General features: G+C 41.1%; 1 protein-coding gene across 1 annotated transcript in view; it reads right to left on the bottom strand.

Moving 5' to 3' along the window:
* Nucleotides 1–1,458: 1,458 nt before the first annotated feature.
* The window catches only part of GALNTL6 (polypeptide N-acetylgalactosaminyltransferase like 6), a 515,167-nt gene continuing 491,352 nt past the window's right edge, over nt 1,459–25,273 (bottom strand). The window contains exons 10-12 of the mRNA XM_052779102.1: nt 24,476–24,592; nt 16,980–17,129; nt 1,459–10,944 (exon numbers count right to left, since the gene is read on the bottom strand). Coding sequence (XP_052635062.1) covers nt 10,777–10,944; nt 16,980–17,129; nt 24,476–24,592 — 435 coding nt within the window. The 3' untranslated portion in view covers nt 1,459–10,776. The remainder of the gene's footprint in view (nt 10,945–16,979; nt 17,130–24,475; nt 24,593–25,273) is intronic.

The following is a 25,273-nucleotide window of genomic DNA, read 5'->3' as shown; positions in this document are numbered from 1 at the left end:
TAAGGCTCTCTGGTTTCTTTACACACAGTGCTTTCCCAAGCCTGTGAACTTTCAATGATGCAAATGGGAGAATCCTTTGTTGTTTTACTGCGTTTAACTTTAGGCTATGTTAAAACTAACGCCTAATTGTTTTTGATGTATCTAAAGCACTTTATTGTTCTTTTAATAATAATCTTTGCTCCTAGTTGTTCCCTTGCCAAGGGTAGTGCCTGTAACATTAATGACTCCAGCCTCATAGGGACTCGATAGGAGTTTTTGCTACTCATAAAGTCCCCCTCGCTCGTATTTTGTTGTGTTGTTATAATCACCATTTCAGTTTATCATCATTCTGGAAAGATATTTACAAAGGTTTATTCAGTAGAACTGCCTGTAAGGAATTAGTCCCAAACAGTTTAGGTAGAAAATATCAGTTGTTCTTTTTTTTTTTTTTTTTTTGCAGCTGGGGATGTCTTCAGCTTGCATTTGACTACAGCACCCTTTTAAGCTCTCTACACAAGGAACGGTCGTGTATTTTCAGTGCATGCTTAGAGTTTTCTTATTTTTGCTACTTTTGATGTTCAGAGGTCTTCAGAAGCAATGTTCACTTTAACTGTTCCCTCAGAAAGCTGCCTGAACCAATAAAAATCAGATTGTGTCCAGTCAAATCCTACCACAACTCTGCCATATGCAGTGGATGTCAGGGATGAATTTAACCAACTAATTTAGATTAGAAAGTATTAGGGTAGAGGTACAGCACGGAAGAACTGAAGTGTATGGGTATGCATAAAATTAAGTTATAGGGCTTAAAGAGATGCAAATAAAAAAAAAAAGAAAATCATTCCTTTAAAGGTAAATAAAATAATAGGTAATAAGCAACTTTTCCTTCCCTAGTCTTTGAAGATGATTGATTGGCTCTTACTGGTCCTCTACATGACTCCTAAACTTCTGCAGTGTGGGTACCCACTTTCAGTAGGCTAATCCTGTTTAGGAAGATGATGTATTTTATATCCTACCAGTTGTAGGTAGAAGAAGAACCAGTGGCACTGGGAATTTCTAGGTTGGGGGGTTTTTTTGGTGTGGAAGGGGGACAAATAAGTTTTTACTTAACATGACTTTATTAGAATCAAGTCCTCACTGGCTTTTTCAACGCTTCCTTACTTGTCACTTGAGGACTATTATGTGTGTACGGCTGTTTTGTCCTCCTCATTTCTGTATTTGCCTCTTATTTAAGTGGCCATTCAAGGTACGATTTACACTATTGCCAGAGCTAAGAGTGCTCTTCGTTGGAGAAGACGACTTTGGTTTCTCTTTCTGTTGGTATTGCACAGCTGGTGTGGCCGAGGGCTGTGGGAATGGTGAGCAGCCATACAGCCCTGGGCAGCCCTGCAGCTGGTTGGGCTTGTGCGGTCCTTCATCCACTCAACACAGCTGGTTATTTAAGCGGCAGTAGATGTACAACAAATTGAAACATTAATGCTGTAGCTTCTGAGAGGTATTTATTCATTCAGATCATGGTAATTTTGTTTGAAACTACTTCAGCAATCTTCTTTTACTTTGTATTCTGTAACGTAATACATCCAAATATAAAATAGGACAGGTGTACAATTTTTATTCCATAGTTCAGCTTCTTAATTACAGTCTAGTAATTTACAGGCATGTGCTCTCTGTAAATCCTTTAAGCATGTCTTGAAAACATTATTCTAATGCATTGGTAAGTTGGTCAAAACTTCTACAGCTGTTGTTTAATAACATCTAAGCCAACTATCTCAGACTAGTCAGCACAGAAGTGTATGTTTTCATTTTACTTATTATAATGTATATATTACTAATTGTAGTCTATTGTATAATACTTCAAATGCACACACCTGAAAATGTTTTCCCCATTTTTTCAGAGAGCTATATTTCCTAAATTACAATAACCAAAGAATTTGACCTTGATTCCCAGAAAATTAGACAACTCCGTCTTACTTGTTGATTGACCTCTACTAGCCGCCTATCAGCCCAGCTCATCACTGGCTGCCTTGACTACTAGCACATTGGTTAGGGATTACACAAAGTTGTCTCCAGCTCTTCTTGGCCCTTTAAAAATAGTTCGTAATAGTTGAATCGCCAGGGAATGTTTTGTCCTGAATGTTGTTTAACAGTGAGTGAAGGCTGTAATTCCAGACTCTCAGAAAAGTGAGAGAAATGGATATTTTGCAGGATACCTGCAGGAAAGGGTGTGTATTCACAGAGATGCCTGGAAAACACTCTGACCATCAGAAAGGCTAGTTGATACATAGAAGCATCTCAGAGGCTCGAAGGGACCACAAATTTCTATTTTGCCACTTAATGCTTGGTAAACTGTGTGAGTGTTTATGTGGACTGGACTGCTGTGAAGCATTAAGACATGTGCAACGGACCGCATCGTCTGGAGAGCTGGGCAATACTGAGCTACTTTGGCCAACACAGTTTGAGGTGGAAAACTGCAGGTCAGGCCAAAGTCGGAAGGAATGTGCCCCTTGCAGGGACAGCAACGGTGGAGAATGATCCCCAACCCCAAAGAACAGGTTTATGTAGCCACGGTGCAGATTTGCATGGAAAACTGGCAGCAGAGCCCTGATGAAGCATCATTATCCCTCCAGGTGTAGATTACCATGAAAAGTTTCAATGTAGAGCAGGAGCTGCAATTTGGAGGCTGATATGACAGGAATAAAGGAAAACAAACTTTAGGAGGGTTTATTTTTCTTCTATATGAAATCCCTCTTCCTTGGCTGACAATCCTTTTAACAGTGCATTTGTACAGCCTTCACACTGGTACTCTGATTTCCTAGGAACTCATTTAACAAAGGGTCGGGGCACAACTTCTATCCATGGGTTCTGGTTACAAATAAATGACTCTGGGGGTGTATAAAAACAAACAGGAAACAAATGAAAGGGTTCTCTGCTAATAGGAAAGTAAGGGTGATGTTTTACTGCCATCTCTGCAAATGCAGCTTTGATAATGAGAATCATAGGGACATCTTTTTATAGATAGTAACTTTGCTGACATACTGGGGAAGAAATTGGAGCCCTGTACAGCTGAAAGCAAAAGCTGCTGCACGTTAGATAATCTCTCTCTTTTTGGGGAAAGCCCTTCTGATTCTCTGCAGCTTGACTAGAGGTTAACCTGTATCATGCATTCATCAGAGATTACACATCCATTTCAGATTTGAAATAATGCCTTCAGCTGAACTTGTTATAACCCCTTGGTGGCTTATACAAACCACATTTTAATATAATTCTAACTCAGTTTCTTGTATCTACATTAGCTCAATAAGGATAATCACGCATTAAAACCTGCTTGCCAAGCTTAAATTCAGCTACTTCTAAACATTCATAAGAAGTATAGCCACTGAATAAGATGCTTCTGTTCTTACATATTGTCCTCTCTGGGTAGCACTGAATTTTGAAGATGGGCAAGGAAGTAGATCACCAATGCAATTTTCTCCCTCAACGATGTTTGTCTGTCCGTGCTATGAGCTATAACTCTTTCACGGACAAAATCTGTAGTGAGACTGACACATACAGACAGAACGTCTCCCTTCTCCTCAGGTGCCTTTCTCCTCCCCAGCCCTCTGCTAGCACAAGCTGCAGCAAGGAAAGTACCCAAGGCAGAAGGGCTTGTGGCTCTGCCAAGTCAAGATCAAAGCAGCTTTAGTCACTCTTATTTTGAGGAAGGGATCTGCAACAGCAGAAACACCTCTCAGCACAAACCAGAAAGGAGGGAAGAAAGAGGACCAGCATCTGGCAGAATCCTGCAGATGGGGAGCCAGCAGAAGGGAAGAAACACCAAGTAGGAAAAAGAATAAAGAAAATAACCAAAATGGATAAAAAGAGGTGAATGCTGCAAGGAGTCATGAAAACAGAGCCACACTGTTCTTTTTTTAAGAGCTGTATGTGATATCTGAAGAGAAACACGGGTCGCCTTGATCCACATACGGAGTAGGCAGAGCTACTTTGTACTGATCTGGGTTGACATTTCCTGGAAAATTTAGCTAAACACTCTTCCTCTTTCAAAAAAGCCTGAGATGCAGAGAAATATTAATCTGAGGTAAAACAGTGACCATAGTGTTCTGCTTCTATACACTATCCATAAAGTATCCTCAGGAATGCACATACATACCTTGGAAAACTCAGCACTGGCTTGGTGTCCAGCAAAGCTTTGCTCTAGTTGCACTCATGTATTTCATGATCAATACATTTCAGATTATGCAGTTCTCTTTATTCTAAGTTTAAGTAAGTAAGTCCTTTGTAGAAGGCAGTGGAACTGATTGCCTCTCAATTCCTGAATATTTGTGATGGAAATAAACATGCAAGCCCTGGTGTGAAGAAGTATCCAAAATTATCAGTGGCTGACCTTTGCAGGTCATACTCCCTTCATATCCAGAATTAAACCCGATTCCTGCTTCTTCCCTTTTACCACCTATTTCCTCCTTCCTTTCTCAATTAAACTGCCAACTCCTAATCTCACCATTTGGCCTTTCACCTCCTCGCAAATTCATGATTCCTGATCTTCTTAATCTAGGATCATTACCATCAATCACTCCTTTAGGCAAGTGAAACTTTTTTTTTTCACTGAGAGATGCCAGAGGCCTACAGATCTTTCAGGCTGATAATATTGTTTTAGTTCTGGTGCCAGTTGGGGTTTTTCACTAAACTGTGCCTAGTGGTGTTATGTGCCAATTAGATGCTCCACGCTGATCAACAGAAATTTGCTTGGGCTGTGATTCCTTCCAGCTTCATTCATTTACTGGGAGAGGTGAAGGATTAACTTAATTAAATCAACTAATACTTTCACAAAGCATTAGGAATACTGCCAAGGTTAATGAGGGCTAAGGTTAAAGAGGACCAAGTTTTCCTTTCCTATGTCTTAATGTCTTTTAGATAGTACTGCTTACCAGACTTGCCTTGTTGCAAACCCCCTCATGTCCCTTACGCTGTCCGTGATATCCGTCTCAACACTCTATTCATCTGCTTCTCTAAAATGGCTCATTGTGACTTTTTCTACATTTTCTGCTGAGTACGAGCTTTCCTGCCGGCGCTCCTTCTCATTCATATATTCTGTGAAGCTGGGCATCTACCACAGTGGCCACACAAAAGAAACAAACTTCTCTTTGTGTATAATTAACTGGCTTGATAGTGCTGTGGACATGACACCTTCAGGTAACCACAAATTCTTATTGTTTTAACCCATGTCCTCTTTGTTCCTGTTGTCTGCGTTGTTTTCGTAAGGGCCATTGAAGCACCTACCGCACTACCAGGTCCTGTAAAAAAGACAAAAATACTAAGATATCGGGAACCTTATAAATAGCTAAGACTCTTAAGGCATACCAGACTGCAATGTTTGAATGCAATTTTTTCAGGAACTGTTCCTAGAAAGTAATTTTTTTTTCTCTGGCACTATGCTGTCCATCTACTGTGCCAAATGATGGCACATAATTTTCAGAAGTCCTGCCTCAGGAGTAGTACCACTGATATTAATGATACACGGAAAGAATAGAAAGCCACCGCACAGAGCAAATGTATTTTCTGAATGCTGCTGAAGCTTTGGAAATGTGATGCATTTTTCTGATCATCTCTAGCTAAACTTTCTCCTTGCTTGTTTTTACACAAGTTTCTTAGATAGTTTTCAGAGGGTTTTTTCCCCACTGTTTAGATTTTCTTCAGTCCAGTTCATTCAGAATTATAGCAAGGAGATATGAGATTACAGGAGGCCTCGTGACAGATTTATGTATTACACATGGTTAAAAAAAACCCCTGTCAGCAACTAACTATACAAATTCACTAAAATCTGGTATTTTTTTAAGAGTAAAAATCTTAAATAGAAAGCACTATACACTAAAGATTTACTAAACTACATTACTTATTAATCTAAATTTTTCCAGTCAATGGATACTATTTTAAAACAAGAAGTTTAGCAAAAATCTTATGGTACACTAGACATAATAGCCTGGTATTTTTCCTTGGGTTTTTTTGTTACCTTTTGGCTTATACTTTCTAATTTTTTGAAGGTCTTTCAAAACTTTCAGACAGGACAAGATCCTCAAAATGTTAGGTAAAAGCACTCTTGGACCCTTGTGCTCTTTCTAAGAGGATATATGGAACAGATTTTGAAGAGGGTTAAACAAATGAATTAATGAACGTTATAATACTAATACCAGCTATAAAAAACCTACTTCTCATCACCTTTTTTGTTTTCAAGAGTTTTGAAATGGTTTCCCTAAGAACTTCAATGGATTAAAAACCAAAAATAAACCCACTATCATATTCTTTTTTTAATGTACATCTTGTGCTCTCTTGAAAAACGCTGGGCTAACAGCATTAAAGATTGATGCTCTTTAAACAGAAAATGGATACGCCCCTGGTGCCAGCCACATTGAAAGCCTCCCAATACTGCCTTCCTAAAATGCTCCATCCCCAATCTGTCTGCGTAGGTTGAAAGTGTCACACTCACTCAGTCCCCTGCAGAAGTTATCAGTAAAAATGCAAATGAATTCTGATTATGATGACTTTTTTTTTTTTAACAAAGGTGACATCCACTCTTACAGAGGTGCAACCCATCAAATCAATTTGGTTAAGCTATTTATATAAGTTTCTTCTATGATCTCTGTGGCATCCAATTTCACTGAGTTCATGGAGACATTGATGCCTGGTAAATTGCCAGTAATCAAAGGTTGTTAAGTGCTTATCAGCTTCTTTTCAAGCTTAGTCTATCTTTATCATGAGGAAGACCTAGTCCAGCAGCTACAGACCATTTATTCGTAAAATTATAACACCCAGGAAGTATGCATTATATCATTAAAATATCCATACTGTTGCAGAAACATTTGTTCTAAAGCCACCTCATTTTTCTGAAATAAACTGTGCCCAAAGTGAAGTCTTGTCATGCCCCTCCAACAAGGCTGCTCTCCAACATGTGAAATGCTTTGTTTCCCTGCTCCTCCACTCTCGTTTAAGCCCTCTCCTCCAAGGCTTCTGTTTAGTTTAGATTCTGGAATAGATGCAGGGAAACACATGTGATTTTAGAGTTTTAGTTGCACTTGTTTATTCCACTTTTTCCAGTTGCTCTCTCCTGTAGTAGTAGTTTGCTGGCCACAAAAAAAAGAGTCAGATAACCTTAAATGGAAAAAGTTTAGGGTAGGTGCTGATGAACTCTTAAGATACAAAAATCTGCTTTTCAGGCATGTTGATTAAAGCCCTCAGTCATAAAGTAATTAATTGAAAAAAACTGAAGCAAGTCTTCAGTTGGGCCAGATTAGTATAGCTCCACTGAAATGATGAGCTCCCATCAGTTAATGCTACCTGTGCACTAGATTCAAAATATGTTCAGAACTATCTGGTATTTAAAAAACAATTCTGTGAAGAAACTTCATAGTCTTTTGAAGAAATGCATATTAAAGCCTGTCCATCCTATCAAGTTGTTCAGATGTTTGTTGGGTGGAAAAGATATGGTTGTAGGAAGACAAAGAAATTCTGAATGTTAAATTAGTCATGAAATACTGTTATCAGTGGAAAGCTTTGGAGAATGCTGAAGACAGAATTTAACTGAGAGGTAGGGGTGATCATTTATTACTAATAAAACTTGCTGTTGAAAGGACCCTGTGCTTAGCAAGTCATAACCATTTTGCAAATCCATCATCCCAAACGTTACAGGAGCACAGCTCTGAAGCACCGTCCTTAGGGCCACCTTCTACCCATAGGAGGAGGATTACAGTTGTCTGTGGTGAAGCTGCATGCTAGCTTTTTTTGTCCCAGTTTTTAAAAAAAGAGTAATTTGCTTAAGCTGAGAACAGTGGGATAACTGTCTTCACTATCAGTCTAATGTGTCTATCATTTTTTTCTGTGCAGTTCTGGTTACACTAAATATTTGAAAGATCAGCTCATGAAGCAAAAACAAACCTCTCTCCTTCAGCTACCTCTTTCCGCTGGTCACATATACATATGTACATATACAGACACACATATAGGTGTGTGCATGTGCGTGTTTCTATGCTGCACTGTGGCAAGTTCTTATTGAACCTTCCTCAAGATACGGACCTTCATTTAACCTTTATATTTCCAGACTGATCAACAGTTGCTCACTGCTGACCCACAACAAACTCCAACATATTTTTATTATGTTTTGTCTATAAAACCTGAAAACATTATGTAGGTCATATTTTTTCCCCCAGAACATCTGAATATTAGTTATGTGGATTGTTTTCTGACAAGGACTGCTAGAACTTACTATTAGTGTCCAGCTACGAGTGAGGGGAAGGTTTCCTTTGCCAGTGCAAGGTGTTGCACAATATTACTCAATGAGGGTTGTAAAAGGCATAGAAGTTCTTTGCCCCAACGGCTGCCTAGTTCCCATTAGACATTTCAGAATCAGACCACTGAGATGCAGTCAGACGCTGAATGATATAACCCTACCAATCTGTGCATAACATAAACTGCTTAGCTGGTTTAGCAATTCTCCTTCGCCTCTCTATTTTGGGCATACAGTGTTGCTTCCAGGACTTTGACAGTTTGGGGCCAGTTACAATCAGCAGCTTGAGGGCTGCATTTACATTTTAGGCAGCCATTTTCTTCTTTTTCCAAACCCTCTTTCCTCATGTTCAGGCTGCAAATAAATGATGCTGCACCTGGGAAGGCTGACAGTCTGCAGTGGCTAGTCTGGTTCTCTGTACTGATAGCTAAACAAATCTGAAGTATCCTCATACAGTAGCTTTACTGCTTCCGTTCCTGAGTGCACCATATCTTCAAGTTAAATTTAAACAGTACCTAAACAAGCTCACTTATTTTAAAATCATAAAATGAGAAGTCTAACTCTACAGACACATTTCTTTCAGACTATTTGAAAGATCTCTTTGCTAACTTGCAGCAATTGCTCAGTGTATGGATGCATTTCACAATTTTCCAAGTGCATGCATCCTGAGTGCTACAGGATCTCATTCCCCTCCTAAAAAGTTCCTATAACCTATAATTTTGGGTCTTACTCTACAACTACAAGGTGCTGCCATAAAATAGCACATAGTTATTGGCATTAGAACCATCCTCTGGATGCAATCAATGCTCTTTGTGCATAAACACAGCTTAAGGAGCAATAAACAAAACACAGTCACCCTACTCCCTCAAAACAGGGTAGATTGCACATCAGTATTTTGGTTAGTCAGCCACCTCTCCAGCAATCAGAATAAGCAACTTAATTACATGTGATATTTTTGGAACCTGAAAGCACTGTTACAGCCACCTCTTAAAGGATGTGACCTATCTGCATTTATGGTGCTTTCATCTGTAAATTCATCTCTCAAGTAAAAGCAGGCCATGTACTTACTTGCTATAAATTTATACTTGCTCTTACCTTGAAAAATGCCAAACCTATCAATTATGTTCCACACATCAGTATTAACTGATCTCTGCTGAGAAGAACCATAGGCCACCCAAACAAGTTTTAGAGGCCTCTCATGCCAACAGCTTGATGGGTCTGAGGGACACCACGGGCCATAATGATCATCAATCAGTGTGACAGAAGTCTGTCTTGCCCTGAATTGTGCCTGTGCCTAAAGTACCAAAATACTGTAACATTTAACTTGTTCGCACTTCTTGTTTCCTCCGTCATGTGAGATCTACAATACCATTCACTTGCTAACTCTGGAAAGTTCATGTGATTCCCATCACAGATTTCAAAAACTCTGAAACCACCCAACTAGTTTCATGTCAATTTTTCTTTCCACTCCTATCTGTCAAGAGCACTGTAAGATCTCTGCAAGATCTTTTAAGCTGCACTGCAGGGAGTCAACACGCTTTTAGGTCATGGCAGTGTACCAACCTTAATTTGACTAACCTAGTTCAGCATGCAGTATGCAATTATTTCCTACTCTCCTGATGTGGTTTTTTTCCCAGCCTATTTTCAGTTTAATTTATATTTTGGTAAGGATTCTACCTTTAGAAAAGATAGCTAGTCCACAAGCCTTCCATTATGCTGCAGCTGCTGCTGTTATATTTGTCACTAAAAAAAAATCTCACCTTGCGTGACAATGGGATTTGAATCACAATTGCTAAATATATCTTGTATAGAAATTTGATTGCTTTACTTTTTTTCCTGAAGGGGGGAAATGTGATGGCAAAACCTTACAGTTTATTTCATGCTTCACTACAGTGTAACTCTAGACCCTAAGATTTCTACCATTCCTATTTTGGTAATGAGTGGAATGTAAAAGGGAGGTATTTAAAAGTAATTGCAGCAGTTCTGAGGGTTAAACCTGCTTAACCCAACCTTTTATTAAGAGAATGTCAACAGAGCATATATCTTGTCTAGGGAGTGCTGAGACATCATTATTCTTCTACCAGCATGTTTAGTTCTAAAACCTGGGATTTCTTCAGGTTCCTGTAGCCGTCATGCACACCATATACCCATCCCAAATTATAGTGTCTGTTCTGAGCTACTCACTACAGCAGGATTTGACCTGAGAAACTCTAGAGTTTTGTTTTACTTTATTAACTTGGAGTACTTTTAAACAGTTTTTAAACAAAGTTTTTCCCTTGACCAGCAAGGGAATTTTCAGCCTGAAGTTCTCAGCAGCATCCGGTGAGGCTCTTGGCCAAGTTCTTCAGATACTGTACATCCACAAGGACAGCCTGCTGGCTCTTGCTGTGGCATTTTCTTAATCCTCAGAACAGATTTCCTGGATCTAGGAAACTTAATTCCTGACTCCTTCGACCCAGATGCTGGCAAAAATGTAGTCTGCAGTCTGTATGTAATTAGATGTGTTCATTTTTTCTTTTTTTTTCTTTCTAGGAACTGGCCTTGCTGTTAAATTTTTCTAAAACAGTCATATTAGTATGTTCAAAAATCCACTGTTGAGTTTCAGATAAAGGATCACATCTGTTCATGAAAATCTTCTTCTCTGCTGGGTTGCAATCTATGCAGCTGCTGCTTACTGGATGGAACAAAGTTTTGTCCTACAGGAATAAAAAAAAAATAGAATTAAGAAGCAAATGCCAAGTCATTGGAAGAGTTCTCATTTTACAGAACCTAGATTAACACAGTCCTATCTGAAATGATTTTGTGGTCTCTGCATGCTAACCGTGTGTAATAACCACAGCTATTATTAGGAAGCTGTAGAGAATGGAGTCTTTTTTTCCCTTGGGTTATTATCCTTCATGAAATTGGGGATTCAATAAAGAATGAGGAGACATCTTCTGGTCTTCAACTAACAACCACGTAATATAATGAAAAAATAGAATGTCTTTTAATAATCTTTGCATGTCATGCGCTTGCCTGGAGCCCATTTAAATGTCTGAACCTGAAAAGCGGAGGTTTTTTTGTTTGGATTTGGTTTTGACAGTTTCTTTCGTGCTTCTGGGCAGGAGGGTCTGTAACAACCTGTCTGGAAAATGGATACTCTTCAACTTGATGGAGGTGTTAATAATTCATTTTTAACTGAAGTGGTGCGATGGACAGACAGACACAGGACTGATGATCTCAGTTCTCACCCCATGAAATGCTGACTTTGCCTATGGCCTCGATAAGACCAGCCACTGAGATACACTCTCTCTCCTAATAAGAAGGAAATCCTAACACAGTTTTAGCTCCCTATGGAGATTTTGGGAGGATAAGCACGGATTAAGTTGCTTTAAAAAGGATATTTATTATGATTAGTTTTATTAATTTTACTTCACAAAACTGGAGTGAATTGTAAGTAACCTGACTGTGAATCTTTGGTAAAGTGGAAACTACCCAGACAAGCAACCGGTATATGCAGGTTGGGTAGTTTCAACGTACTTAGTTCACGTAGGCAAGTGTTTGAGAGAGACAGATGTGGGAGTGATTAGATGGTTTGAAAGTTTCCAAGGACTATACATTTACTGTATGTGTTGAAATAAATTTCAGATTACTCTTGGTAAGCCACATCCAGGCTTTTCCCCTCTATGCCAAACATGCCCTGCCAGTATTTTAATACTAATCCAGGATGTGCCTGCTTGCCCACTTTGCGCGCGTGTGTGGGAAGCTACTTGTCAAATTGCAATTGATTAAAAACTCAGAAAAAATGCTCTGCGTGCTGAGCAACAACCATACAGAAACTTCTCTTTAACTAAAAGTACCCCACACTCAAAAAAGAAGCATGAAGACAAAAATAAATATAACACAATAAACCGATAAGAACCAGTAGCTATTTAAAAACACTTTTGAAAAAGAAAGTGGGTTTTTTTGTTGTTTTTTTTTAAAATTTAGGAAAGATGAAATTGATTGATTTTGGGGATTGTGAAACACTGGTAAAGTACAATGCCCTTTTTTTTATATTAACATATGCAACAAAGAGCAAAGTCAAAGGCATCTCGTGCTCTGGCTGAGGGCGATGGTGTTACATCTGCCTTTCACAAACATGGGTTTTCATCTCCAGCATCTGCCCTTCCCCCAAAACAGTGGGTAAACACATGCACTCACAAGACTGTAATTCAGAGGGATGCTGTCAAAGCCAACAGGACTAAACTGAATGGGTAGAGGCCTTTCCGTCGTGTTGTTTTGCTCTATGAGGTGAGCAGGTAGGGTACTTCAGCTTGCAAGAAGGGGCTAACTGTACTGTGTACAAAGGGCTGTCGTGTCCCTACGAGGAGGTGGGCCTGCCAGAACTCCCAAGCACCCGATGGGGTGGTGCAGGCACCCATTTGCACCTTGCCAGCTCCTCCTGCCCTTCTGTGAGAGACTGATGGAGCGGCACTGCCCAAAATCAAGACACAGTGACTGCCACGGCCACCCTGCCTGCTGTGGGGCCTTGGAGGAAGGTGGCATCTGGTTTTCCTTGCATTATAGCTGGGCATGAGGGTCAGCCAAGCTATTAGGAAGCTGAAGCTGGAACACTAGAAGCTTTAACAGGATAGCTGGTACAAGAAGAAAGGAAATGGCGTCAGTACAAAAAGCGTGCTATGAAAAACACTCCAGCCTTTCCGAAGAAAGCTGGCGGTCTTTCTTCTTAGAATAATCCAGGGGATGCAATTTTTGAGTGAAGCATTGTTGGTGCTTTCTTTTAGAAAGTCTGGTTATTAGGACAGAAGAGCATCTTATAAGAACTGGGACACAGTTACCACTCTAGAAAAACTTCTGGCTGCCTTAGGTATATATAAAGGCCCATTAATTTATCATCTCAAGCTTATGCTGACCTAAGGTCAAAGCCTGCTGCTCTTACAGATTTCAGTGGCCACAGGCTCAGGACTTTAAGGGGTAACAGTTGCGTGCATCCCAGAGAAGAACTTTCCAAGAGAAATATATAAACTCCTATTCACACCAATACTAGAAAACCACAAGAGCTCTTCTGGAGACACTTCTAACATCTGAAAACAGCAGAGTGATTTTTTTTTTTTTGCTTCTGCATGAAGGCAAGTCTGAAGATTATTTGCAGAAGGAGAAACTTCTTCATAAGATAATGGGCCGCAACAGTTCGGGGGGTTGGTAATGAAACACAGAGCCTTTCATTTCTTCTAGGTCACTGCTGTAACTATGGCCAAGGTCAACAGCAACTGGAAGTCATTATCAGCTGGTGGCTGCAGTAGTTTATCTGAAATTAGTTGGTAGCCCCAGCGCAGTTTCAGCAGGACAGATGTCCATAAGGTAAAAGCCACCATCACAATGACATGTCTTCGGTTGTCTGAGGAAACAATCTATGCACCTACTGTGTGAAGAGTGAACTTACTCTTACAGTTTGTCCCTGAAGCTGTCAGGAGAGTATGAGCAAACCATGCTGTTCTGGGCACAGTTTTTGATGTTGTCAGTCTAGCGTCTATCATAATCACTAGGCTCAGGGTAGAATTATCGTACAATGGAATTGATTTTGCACAATTGTTTCTTTTTAAAGACCTACTAAATCAGCCCCCTCTTGGATACTTGTGCTCTACAAATAGCACTAATGGGACTAAGGCACATAAACTGAATCATACTTTATCAGAACTGATGTATTACCTGTCAACACGGAATGATGCTACACTGAAAACCAGAGATGTATTCCTTCACTGGTAGGAGTGGAAATTTGTAGGCACTGTTGCTCTTTGGCTCTGGCATGCTTAGGAATCTCAAATAGAGTCAAGGAAATGGCTTTAGCTTGGGAAGCCACTGTTCTCCCAAATCTCTAATAATTTCAGGTTATTTACATTTATTTATCTAATTTCTTACATTGCTCCCATCACTGATGGGAGCCCCATTATGGTGTCAGTATTTTTTTTCCTGGTATTAAACTCACTTTCTTCTATTTCCAACCCACAGTAGTGTTTACAGTATTACTTGGATTCATTCTACTCCATTGTTTCTTACAGGGTTTTCTTAAAGGTACACTTGGCTATAGACCAGTATTTTGGATTGGTCCTAAAAAAATTGATTACTTAATATCACAGACTTACTAGACTTTCAAACAGTTGCTCAGATGTAGTTTAAGCAGCATGGGAATAAGAATAGTTTTTTGACACATTTTTATTAGTGGTAGTTTTGGTTTTATTCATCTGAAAACAATCCAATTTGCACAACCTGAGACTGCACTGCAATGAGAAACAAAGTGCAGGTAATGGTGATAAGCTGGAAATTTTTTCAGAAGAGCACTCCTTACCCAAAGTAAAATATAAATGTATTCTAGTTGCCACTAAAATATTTAAGCTGTTTTTATTTGCCAGTATCCAAATACAGGTTGTTAGGGTTTCTATGCTGTAAGAATATGGAGTCTTAAAACAGTGCCTGGCTTCAAACTGTATTTGCAGCACTTCGTAATCACTTCACAGCCCTAACTTCTTCTTACCAGTGGCTCGAGGATGCAAATGATCATGAGAAGAGACTCATCCTTAAAAGAATAAAAACCTCTTAACTTCTAGTTTTATAGGAACAGTATGACAGCATGGTAAGAAACACTTCATATTAAGCATCTTATAAGATACTGACAAACAAGGTAATTTTTCCTAGAACATGGGAAGAATTATCGGCAGGATGGATATGTGACCATTAGGAAGCTACAGTGTCTGTAAGTGGTGCAGAGACAGAACAGAGTTGCTGACCTGCTCTCTGTTTTTTAAAAGGAGGCGCTTCTTGCTTAACCAGACTACTAATCTTATTTATTTAGGGTGCAATCTTAGTAGCATACCATCCTCCAGGTAAAGGGCTCTAGTACAGATACAGTTAAACCGATATAACATCCTTTTCTCGTACAGTTTTTTTTTGGGGGTGGGGGGAACACTATAAGTCCTATTGCCAAGATGCTTTCAAAACTAAATAAGCATTATATCATTAGGATTTTAGAGGTATAGGTGTACCACCAAAAATCTCTAATGTAAATCTGCCCTGTATCTGAGGATATAGACTATGTAAAACAATAAAAAACTACTCACTGTGTAGCCAAACTAAAACTAAGCCTAAAGAAAACCATGTATAGATAATTCTACTATTCCAATGCAGTTTCTTAATTTGAAGGTTTATGCAAACTAATCAGCTTGCTGTCAGGTTGGTATTACAGTTAAGACTGTGTCAGTACTTCCATCATAACAAAATTTTGTGGTGTTTCTTGCTGAGATGGAAATGCCTGCCTTGCACTGAGAATTTTTATATGAGCCCTGTCAGCCTTCTGGAAATTAAAAATGAAGCTGTGCAGAGAATTTAATAGAACTCACATTGTGTATTTTTTTCAAATATAATTTTTTTTAGTTATCTCCTGTATTCTGTCCTCATCAAAGGTGATGAGCCTTATAGAGGGCAGCTCCAGACCTGCATTTTGTCTTATGAACCGGCTACATTAAGCACCAATGAAGTGCTAAAGGTATGAAAGCTTCTTTCTTGCAGCTCAGGTAGGCAAAAAGATAAATCAGAAGGGTTTTGAAGCAAGAAGGTATTATTACGGCATTATAAAGCCAGATATGCAGCAATAGAGCCATGACAATTTATATCCTCTAAATATCTGGCCCATACATTCTAACTTTATTACAGGTAATACCTCAGTTTCAAAGGGATTACACTTCTGGAAAATCTTGCGGTAGATCTCCAATTGCAACATAAATAGGGTAAAAAAGGCACAGGCTAATAAGTAGGCACTCAGAAAAAGGGTTGGGGCAAACCTATTTTCAATAGTTCTGAATTAGTTTTCTACTATATGTAATTTCAAACTAGAAAGCAGTATTGAAGTTTATCTGGCAAAGACCAATTCCTGGCACTTTGGCCTCAGCTTAAGCAAGGCGGTGGGCAAGGCACAGTGGTCAAAGAAAAGTGAAAGATGTGTGAGAGAAATCCTCAGTGCTTCAGAGAAATGTATGTCCCTATCCTGCATAGAATACAGAGTTTATTAGTGAAATCTTTAATCAAGGCAACTTGCTGATTAACCATTTAAAAAAACTAACAACAACAACTTGGTAGCATTACCAGGACTTTTTGCCCTAAATGAGGCTCTGACAGTTTCTAGCTTGACCTCCTGTTTCCAGTGATCTACAAAAATGGGCTGAAACTTAGCAGATCAAAGTAGTGTCTAAGCTGCTTATCTTTAGTTTATAAACTCCTGCCTTCTTTGGGCTTACAGCAGTGCTTTTAATGTTGGGTTGGGCTTGGTTTTGTTTTTCTTTTTTGAGGGAGATTTTTCTGTCACTTGTAATCTCTAAAATGTAGTAAAATAATAATATTTAACTCATGAGCAGCATTTCTTGCTGCTGTCACATTGGATGAAAATATTTCCAATAGTGCCTCTGTTAAAATGACATAAGCATCTTGAAGTGCCAGAATGGTAAAACACCTTTCAGGGAACAGATCCAACACAGACACCCTCTGAGCTGGATCAGATCCATTTTCATTTAAATTTGACCTAAATAGCTGAATGCTCAAAAGGAACATACTCTAGAGGGATTACCACAAAATTAAATTGGAATAAGACAGGGTGGATTTTAAAACAAAATTTCTCTGATGGGAAAACACAAGCCTGTGCTAAACTGAATATAGGCTCAAGACAGTCTGAACCTCTGAGACGCCCCACAGTGACTCCAACCTTCCTATAGCTCCAGTGCTGGTTTCCCTTCATCCCGTGACAGTCATACAGTGTGACAGGGCTACTGTGTGAAATGGCGTCAAAGCAGAACTTCCTGGTGTGAAGTGGCTCCCCAGGGCGGATGTCTTCTCTCCAACCGAAGGTGAAGAGCTAGAAAAACAATCAGGCAATATAATGATACATTACTAGTGAAAAACATTTAAAACCACACACAAAGCTTGATGCATGTTTCCCTACTCCGCACATCCCAGCTGCTGGTGAAACGAGATCCTGCCTGTGTACGTACGATTCAGTGATGCCAACTGCCTTAATTAAAGTGCATCAGCGGCAATGTGGAATATACCCCAGGAAGGCACAATCCCTATGGCAGGGAAGAAAAAAAAATCTCTGGCAACACAGTACTGTGGAGAGGAGAGGGGTTATGCTGTATTAAAGCCTTTAGTTACCCCAGTTAAAGCAGCACTCGTTTGCACCAGGACTACAGCTACCTAGGACTCAGAAAGCCTCTGCTAGTGATGTTCCTCTAGCTCTCATTTGGGTCTGAAGAAGCTGCCTAGAGAGATCTTGACATCATAGCATCTTTCCCACATTTAATGAACAGTTTCCTTCTGTTTATATGGGATACTGTCAGCATATCCTCTCTCGACTGTCTCCCCCCCCCCCCCCCCAAAACACACGTTAAATGATCTTCATCTTTCTACTGCAAAACCTGTGAGCCACAGGCAGCTTGTTAAAGCCCTTTTTCTTGCTGCCTGAGAGGAATCATGGAGGCTCACAGTTAATAGAGGAATCCTTCTCAATTAGACACCAGCTGTCTGAAATGATGCTGTGACACTGCAGTCTTTCAATCATTAGATGAAGGTGACAGGTCTGACAGCACCAAATTTAAAAGATGCAGAGTACATCTTCCTTTCCCATGGACCAATCCTTGCAGAAAACAGGGTGCAGATTGTAAATTACTACCTAGAAGCTCTGCTGAGAGCTGTGAGGTTTTTCTTTTTTTGCCTTTGTCTTTTTGGTGTCAGTGCTATTCTTTGGCTTTCTGCATGACTTTTGATTTTCTGTAGTATAAACCGAAACATAACATTGAGAAAGTGAAGCTCTGTTTAAACAAGCAAACTTTGCTAGTGGAAACTGTTTAGCTGTGATGGTTCATGTGGAACTGCACACAGGCTCATTACCCAGAGAAGCAGCTCCCCATATTGCGCTCAGACTGCCTCCAGCACTGCAACTACTTCATCTCAGCGTCATTTCGGTCCTTATCTAGCACCCTGCTCCCTGCAGCGTGTACATTCCCTGATAGAACCAGTACCTACAAATCCAAGCTCAATGTCATGCGGGTCTGATCCTGAATACTTCTGTTGTGGTTCCCAGGTTTTAACCCTTTCATTGTGATAGCTATCTTCTTTCCACGGTCTTCCTAAAAGATACATCTTTTTAAAATGCTGCATCTTCAATGCTGTACCATCCCCCAAATGCCACATTTGAGAGGCGTTCCTGTTTCCCTCGGCCTGCAGGCACAAAATACAATCATATATCTGCATATTTGCCTTTTTTATTGTGTGTCTTATTGTAAGCCCTTGTGCTCTCTGTTAGCTGCTGTCGCTCCCTATTTACTTCTGTATTACAGGTTTTCTCGACAACATTTTCTTAATCTGCCCCTGTGTCTTGCTTATTTCTTCTTTCTCCCAGAGTGCATTTTACATTTATCTGCAGTAAAATGCAGTGGACAGCTTTAACTTAATTTTCAAAGCAATTTCTGCTTTTCAATAGGTTAAGTCTTTTTCCACTTTTCTTCATGTTTCTTCGAAGCACCATCATGGACTCCCTACAAAGATAACTCATCATTTCACAAGCAAAGACAGAACTAAGATTTGGTACAGAAAAAAGCTATGCTGCTGTTTCTTTAGAAAAAGAGAAGTCTGAGATAATTTTCCTTTAGGGAAAAACCAACAAAAGCCATTTTTTTTCTCTTAGCCTTTACCTTTCTACAGCCAAGTAATAAACCTAGAGTTCAAAGTGATGAATAACAAATACCTAGAGGAATGGTGTGGAACAGTGGTTTTGTGATATTCTCGCTCTCATCACTACTACAAGAGAGAGATGCTCTTGCAGGACTTGCCTCGTCTTTCCCAGTGGGTGCCTCTCCCAATTTCTCATTCTGTGCATGACTGGTGAGCTGAGGGGCCAGTTCCTGTGGCTCTCTGGACCTTGGCCCGACGAGTACCACCCCGCTGAATGCATCGGTACACCTGAAAGAGCTCGAGCTAGCCTTTAAATGAGATCATACTGATCCAGGCTATCCCTTTGGCCTTTCCACTTCTGTGTGGTTTCTGAAGATGGCCAGGGCCGTGTCCTCTTTGAAAGTCAAGACATGGTAACAGATAGGGTTTTTTTTATTCCCTTCCACTGAAAACTGGGATCTGTGTAATACTAGATCTCAAAGTTTAGACTAGCACAGATTCTTTTTCCTCCTTCTTAGCCTCCCGTTTTGTAAAACAGTTTAATTTTTAAAACAACAAGTACGTCTTCTTCCTAGTGACATTATTATAAAATCAACGTTGTTAGGGCCAGGAACTCAGTTTTAGGACTAAGAGAGAGAAGAGAAAAAAAATTGATCAGAAAAAAGGTTGTACTTCTCTATACACCCAATAAATATTAAGATCTTGTAATTACAGGCAAAATTTGAAGGTTTACAGTCCCAATCTCATCATTCTAATCTATCCTCCATTATACAGTAAATTCTCTCTAGTGAACACTAGATCTGGCCAATATAAAAATTATCTCTCTGCTGCATAATGTGCAACAATGCTACATGTTATTAGCTGAAGTCCTGCGTACATAATGCTCTGCTTTGCCACCACCTGTCACTTTGGATTTTCTTGTTCCTTTGACCTAAGCTGTTAGGAGCCATCTGCATCAGATTTTGCAAGAAATGGACAAAGCCTTTTGTACCCCTTCATTCATTCCTGTCTCCTTGTTGATTTGAAACAAGGCTGCACTTAAATCTTAACAACATTATTAACAAACAGCAGGCTGGTTCTTCACCTGCAACCTGCAGGGCTGCTGTTCACTGCTCCTTGCTGGACCCAAGAAACCCTCTGTCCTGGCTCAGCGGGTGCTCATTCTCCTCCACTGCCTTCTCTCATACCACAGAGCCTGTAAAAGACAGCCCCATCCTCTGCATTTGCAACCAAGCAACCCCTCCGCCCTCGTGCTTTAGCTTTTCATGCAGCCTAGCCCCGTCACGCAGTAACTAGGGAAAATACAGCTTTCCAGCTTCATTTATAATTGGCACAGGGCCTGAAGAATGATTGCCTGATACACCCATTGGCTTGCGACCATCTATAGGACAAAGGCCCTTTTGATACCATTAATGCTTTCCAGCCTGACAACGTTGCTCAATTACTCGCTTCCTGGCTGGGGTCCGTCAGCTGGCGTTGTGTGCTTTGACTACCACGTTAGACTTGAGCGGACAGCATGTGCCGTGCACAAAGATGAAACGCCGTGTTTCGGAACTGGGCTCCAACTCGCACTGTACCTCCAAGTAGAGAAGAGCGAGCTGGGCAGGCTGCACGGCTACTTGCTGGGCTGTGTTAGAGATGATGCCTGTCTACCTACTCCCTGGCCAGGCTGGGGGCCTTGAGGAGAAAGACAGATGCCTGTCATTTTCCTTTGCTGCTGGTTATCAGTTCAGCAGAGTCCCAGTTTCCCCTGAAGCCAGAAGTTAGCTCTGGGAACACAGAGGTAGAAGAATGCCATGCCATGCCATCCCCCTGCCCCTTTCCTTCCCCTCTGGTTTTTAATTTTGGGGAAGTTTCCAGAAACCGCAGCGACACTCATCCTTGCTTCTCCTGTTCAGCAGAAAGCCTGCAAGTGCCCCACAAACCTTTTGTCTGCTGTTTGCCTGCTGGGGCTTATACAGCCCTGGGGTGGAAGGTCTCCTTCTTCTCCTGGGGGCTGCTAAAGGGCTGTGCCCCCCCAGCACGGCTGCTGAGACTGTCAGCTTTTAATTCCTGCCCTGGTAACGTGACATGGATCAAATGGCACAAAGGATCGTATGTCTGTCTAGCGGCAGCGTCAGCACTAAATGCCTGCTGCACTGGTCACATCAAACTACTATAGTTTGCCAGTGAACTCTCTGTAAAATTATGCCAGACGTTAAAAGACCAGCTCAGTGTCAATCCATGCTATTTGAAATACTGTAATAAAATGCTTGATATTTTCATTAATACTGCTAGTTTCTACTGGCGTAGGTAGAAATCATGTAGGCAACAAACTCAGGAAGATATAAGCAATAAAGAGGAGCTCTCTGAGGGTTGGTCAGGTGTTCGGCAGTTCTTCCCAAACGTTCTTTAACAAAGTTAATCTTCATGGCTTACTGTGGTGCAAGTGGAAGATCACACCCTTTCTTCTTGGATGTTTGAGATGTTTCATTAGACTGTAGTCTTACATGCAGTACAGGTAACGTTCCTGCCCAGGCAGCCTTTGGGATCAAGTAAGGAGAACTCGCTGAGAAATTTCCATCAAAATATACCAACCTAAACCACACTTTTGTGGGAATTTTTTCACTTCTACTGACTGTCACCAACATAGTGACAGATTTTGCTTGCCAGGTTGGAAGCTGAGATTTTTGCCCTGCAGGTTCCTGGGGAGCTACAGGGCATGGAGGCGTTGGCTGTGGCTGGAGTAGTGGAAGCCCAGGTACTAACACAGTGCATATGGTCCCTGCCCTGTGAGCTGCGTGAAACTTCAGGAAAAAGGGGGAAAAGGATGCTATCTTGTTTCTGAAAAAAATCCCCCAAGTCCTGCATCACCAAAATGTTTTGACCTTCTGAAAGGAAACATTTTCAGAATTTCTTTTCTAGAGGAAAACTGAAAGTTCTCCTCTGGATGAAATATTTTGCACATTCTATCCCATTTCCTATGGGATAGAAATGCTGAGTTTCAGCCAGGTCTCCTATCTTGATTCAGTAATTCTTTCCTTTCTTTCTCAGCTGGTATCTTTAAAATCTGTACCTTGCACAAACTCACCCGTGAAATCTATCAGCCAGATGAACGTGCCTCGTAACAGGAGTCTGAAATACTTGAGTAAAATTAGTTTTGTTTTGTTTCAAAACTAATCCAGAAACCAATAGGATATTACCACTACTGAAATCATGCGGATATTACCACTACTGAAATCATGCAAATAAAAAGATGCCCAGCAATACAGTAGCAGATATTATGCCAGGTCCTTCTACATTATGCCAGGTCCTTATCTGGTAAGGTAGAACACAAAATAATCTTCTGGTTTTAGAAAATAAGGTTCCTTTCTAGGAAAAAGTGAAATTACATTTATTTATTATAATAAATTCCCTTATATTTATATATATATATTATTTTAATATAGATCCACAGATACATCGATAAATGGATCATAATTGTATTTATTTATCACCCCGACCGTCTGCTGAAGATTCTCTAACATTTCTCGCTACGATTTTGACTGACAGGTGGATAAACCACGGGTAGCTACGTTCCTGTCAGAGGGAAGAACAACCTGCGAGTGCAGCGCTCCCTCCTAGAGAAAAAAAAAACAACCCAAAACCAAACCCAAAACCCACAACCCCCAAACCCACACGAACCGAACCGAGAGGGGCTGAGGGCCGAAGAGCCGAACGGCCGGTCGCTGAGGCAGCCGGCCCCGCTCCCGCCGTCAGGCCGCTTGTGCGGAGCTGCCCTCTGCCGCCCGCCCGCCGCCCGGCAGCCCTCCTCCCGCCCCGCCTCGCCGGCCGCGGGCAGGCACCCGACCGAAATGGCGCGGCACGGGCCTCGGCAGGCCTGGCTCAGCGCAGCCGCGCCGCTCGGGTGGGAGAAGCGTCCCCTTCGCGGTGTTTTTCCACGCCGTCCCGGCGGCGAGAAGGCCCCGCGCGGTTTCACGCCAGCCCGGCAGAAATAATTCGTGCTGCCCCCCCCGGGAGCGCGCCTCAAAGCGCGGGCCTGCTTGCGGCTCCCCGGTTCTGGTTCGGCCAGCCGAGGAGCCGGTTGGCTCAGCTCCTTTCGTGCTAGCTTAACCCCGCTTGTTTTAATGAAGTCACCTTTCATCGTTAGCGCAGAATGAGACCTTTACGTCCGACCTGATCCCAGACGTCACAATGCTCTGGAGCACGCTGAAACACGGATTCCTCCCCATCCTTCTCCCTTTGCGTCCCTTCCCCTTCCTCACAAGTACTGTCTCCTTCAAAGGGTATTTCAAGTCTCCCTTCTCCCTGCTAATTTTTTTTTTCTCTCACCTTTTCGTCCAGTTTTCTCCCCTCCTTTCTCTCACCCCGGGCAGTCTCGGGACTGCCTCCCTTCTTGAGGAGGGTTTGGAGCTCTTCAGGTTTGCGGATTTTAAAGCCAGGGAGCACTGTGGTGATGCAGTCTGGACCATACAACTTCCTTCAATTAATTGTTTGAATTACTGGATACCTTTCATGAACAAAACAGGATTATATTTATCTAGTCTCGGCATCCTATCGCTGTGCTTTATCTGTGGTAGCTATGTGAAGAAGTCTCCTTTCAGCAACTTTCTTTTTCCCATATTGGCACTTACCTAAATTGCGATCATCCCTCAGCTTCTCCGTTTCATTCACTTGCACCTCTCCCCCTGCATTTCTCAGTATCCTCAGAGAACGATTTCTTGACCTCAGCCTTCAAATATCCCTCAGAACTCCTCTCTCCTGAGCTTTTAAGCTTTTACAAAGTGCCACGTGCGACTGCCAGGTCAATTTTTCTCCTCAGCATTGGGAATTTTTTCTAATCTGGGACTTTCCCCTGTGAAGGGCACATTCACTAAAATTGCTAATCAACGGTTAGGTTGTACTTTTCATCCGGATTCTCTGCTCACCTTGGCCAGACCCACAGCCTGTGGGTCATGATCCCTTTCCTGTGGCACTCACAGCCACAATGAGTACAAATCAGAGCTCTTTTCCTCCGTACTCCTGAGAGCTCATCTTTTTCTACCTAACCAACCTAGATAAAAGCTTTTTTGAGTCTTTATCATTCCTTGTCTTTCTGAAACCCTTTCTTTCTAGCTTTTACCCATTTATCTCACTTACGCCTCACACTCATTTAAAATAAAACCGCTTATTGAGCTTATTGAGATGAAAGCATAAAAGCAGAACACCACTAGAGCTTTACAAGCCCAGGTACTATATTTAAAGTATTTTCAGGTAACTGAACCAAAATCAACATGTTTTCATGACACAGTGGGGGAGAATGGGGCACCAAAAAGCTCTTTGGGCACTGCAATTCCTTTTGGAAATGAAGACTAACACGCAGCCTGGGTGGCAGTTGGAATTTCCGAGGTTATGTTAAAGAGTACTTTGTAAAAGCCATTAAGGTCAGCAATCATTCACAAATTATTTCTACACCCTGCTTTGCCTTAGGAAAAGGAAAAGCCCTCAGAGAAATGTTTAGAAACTGGAAAAGAGAAGCAAGAATTTTACCCTGTTTTTCTGCTGTTAAAATACCTGTTCGTGTGACCACGTCCGTTCTGAGCCATCCTTCACGCAGATGTCTAGCCTCAGCTCAGTCCCTGTGGCTCCGTGTTTACTGTCCACACACAGGTTGGCTGCCACGTTTCGAATCTGCAAAACCAAGCATCAACATTTCGCATTAAACCAGGCAGTGGAATAGAGCTTCCAAAATTAGGGCGTTAGGAGTTTAGCTCTGAAGGGCTTGAGGCTGACCATCAGTTACATAAAAGTGGTGGGAACTACTTTTTACAGGGTAGGAAGCCACGTCCTTACTCTTTTGGGGAGCAGCTTTAGAAGCAGCAAAGTTTGAAATAGTCTGCTTAACAAATGAAAGGTAAGTCTGTATGAAATATTTTCATGCAAAGAAACTAAGAGAAAAAAAGGTCCAGGAAGTTCAAAGCTTGGTCTGACTGCTTCTTCCCTCCTACCAGAGCAAGACAGATAACTGTATTAAGAGGAAATGATTTCTGTATGAGTCTTTCACAGGCTTTGGAGCAGTATTTCTTGAAAACTCAGGCACGCCCTGTTCCAATCCTTGTTCTTACTTCGACACAATAACACCATTGTAGATAAGGTTACACACTAGTGCCCGAAGTGCATCAAATTAAAAAGTACTTAACAAATCTGTACTGAAACTATGCTTACCCATGGAGGTTCCTTGAGCTGTCTGCACGCCTTCTGCAAACACTCTGCAGTGTAACTTATTCTTAAAAGGAAAATCTCATTTTTGAGACTGAAGCAACTGAGTAATAATTAATCTGTGACTATCTGTCATAGCAGTTACGTACCACT

This window comes from Harpia harpyja, chromosome 2 (genome assembly GCF_026419915.1).
Source record: "Harpia harpyja isolate bHarHar1 chromosome 2, bHarHar1 primary haplotype, whole genome shotgun sequence".
Classification (NCBI taxonomy): Eukaryota; Metazoa; Chordata; class Aves; order Accipitriformes; family Accipitridae; genus Harpia; species Harpia harpyja.
Note: the sequence above shows the minus strand (reverse complement) of the source record. Positions and strands in the feature narration are given on the sequence as shown.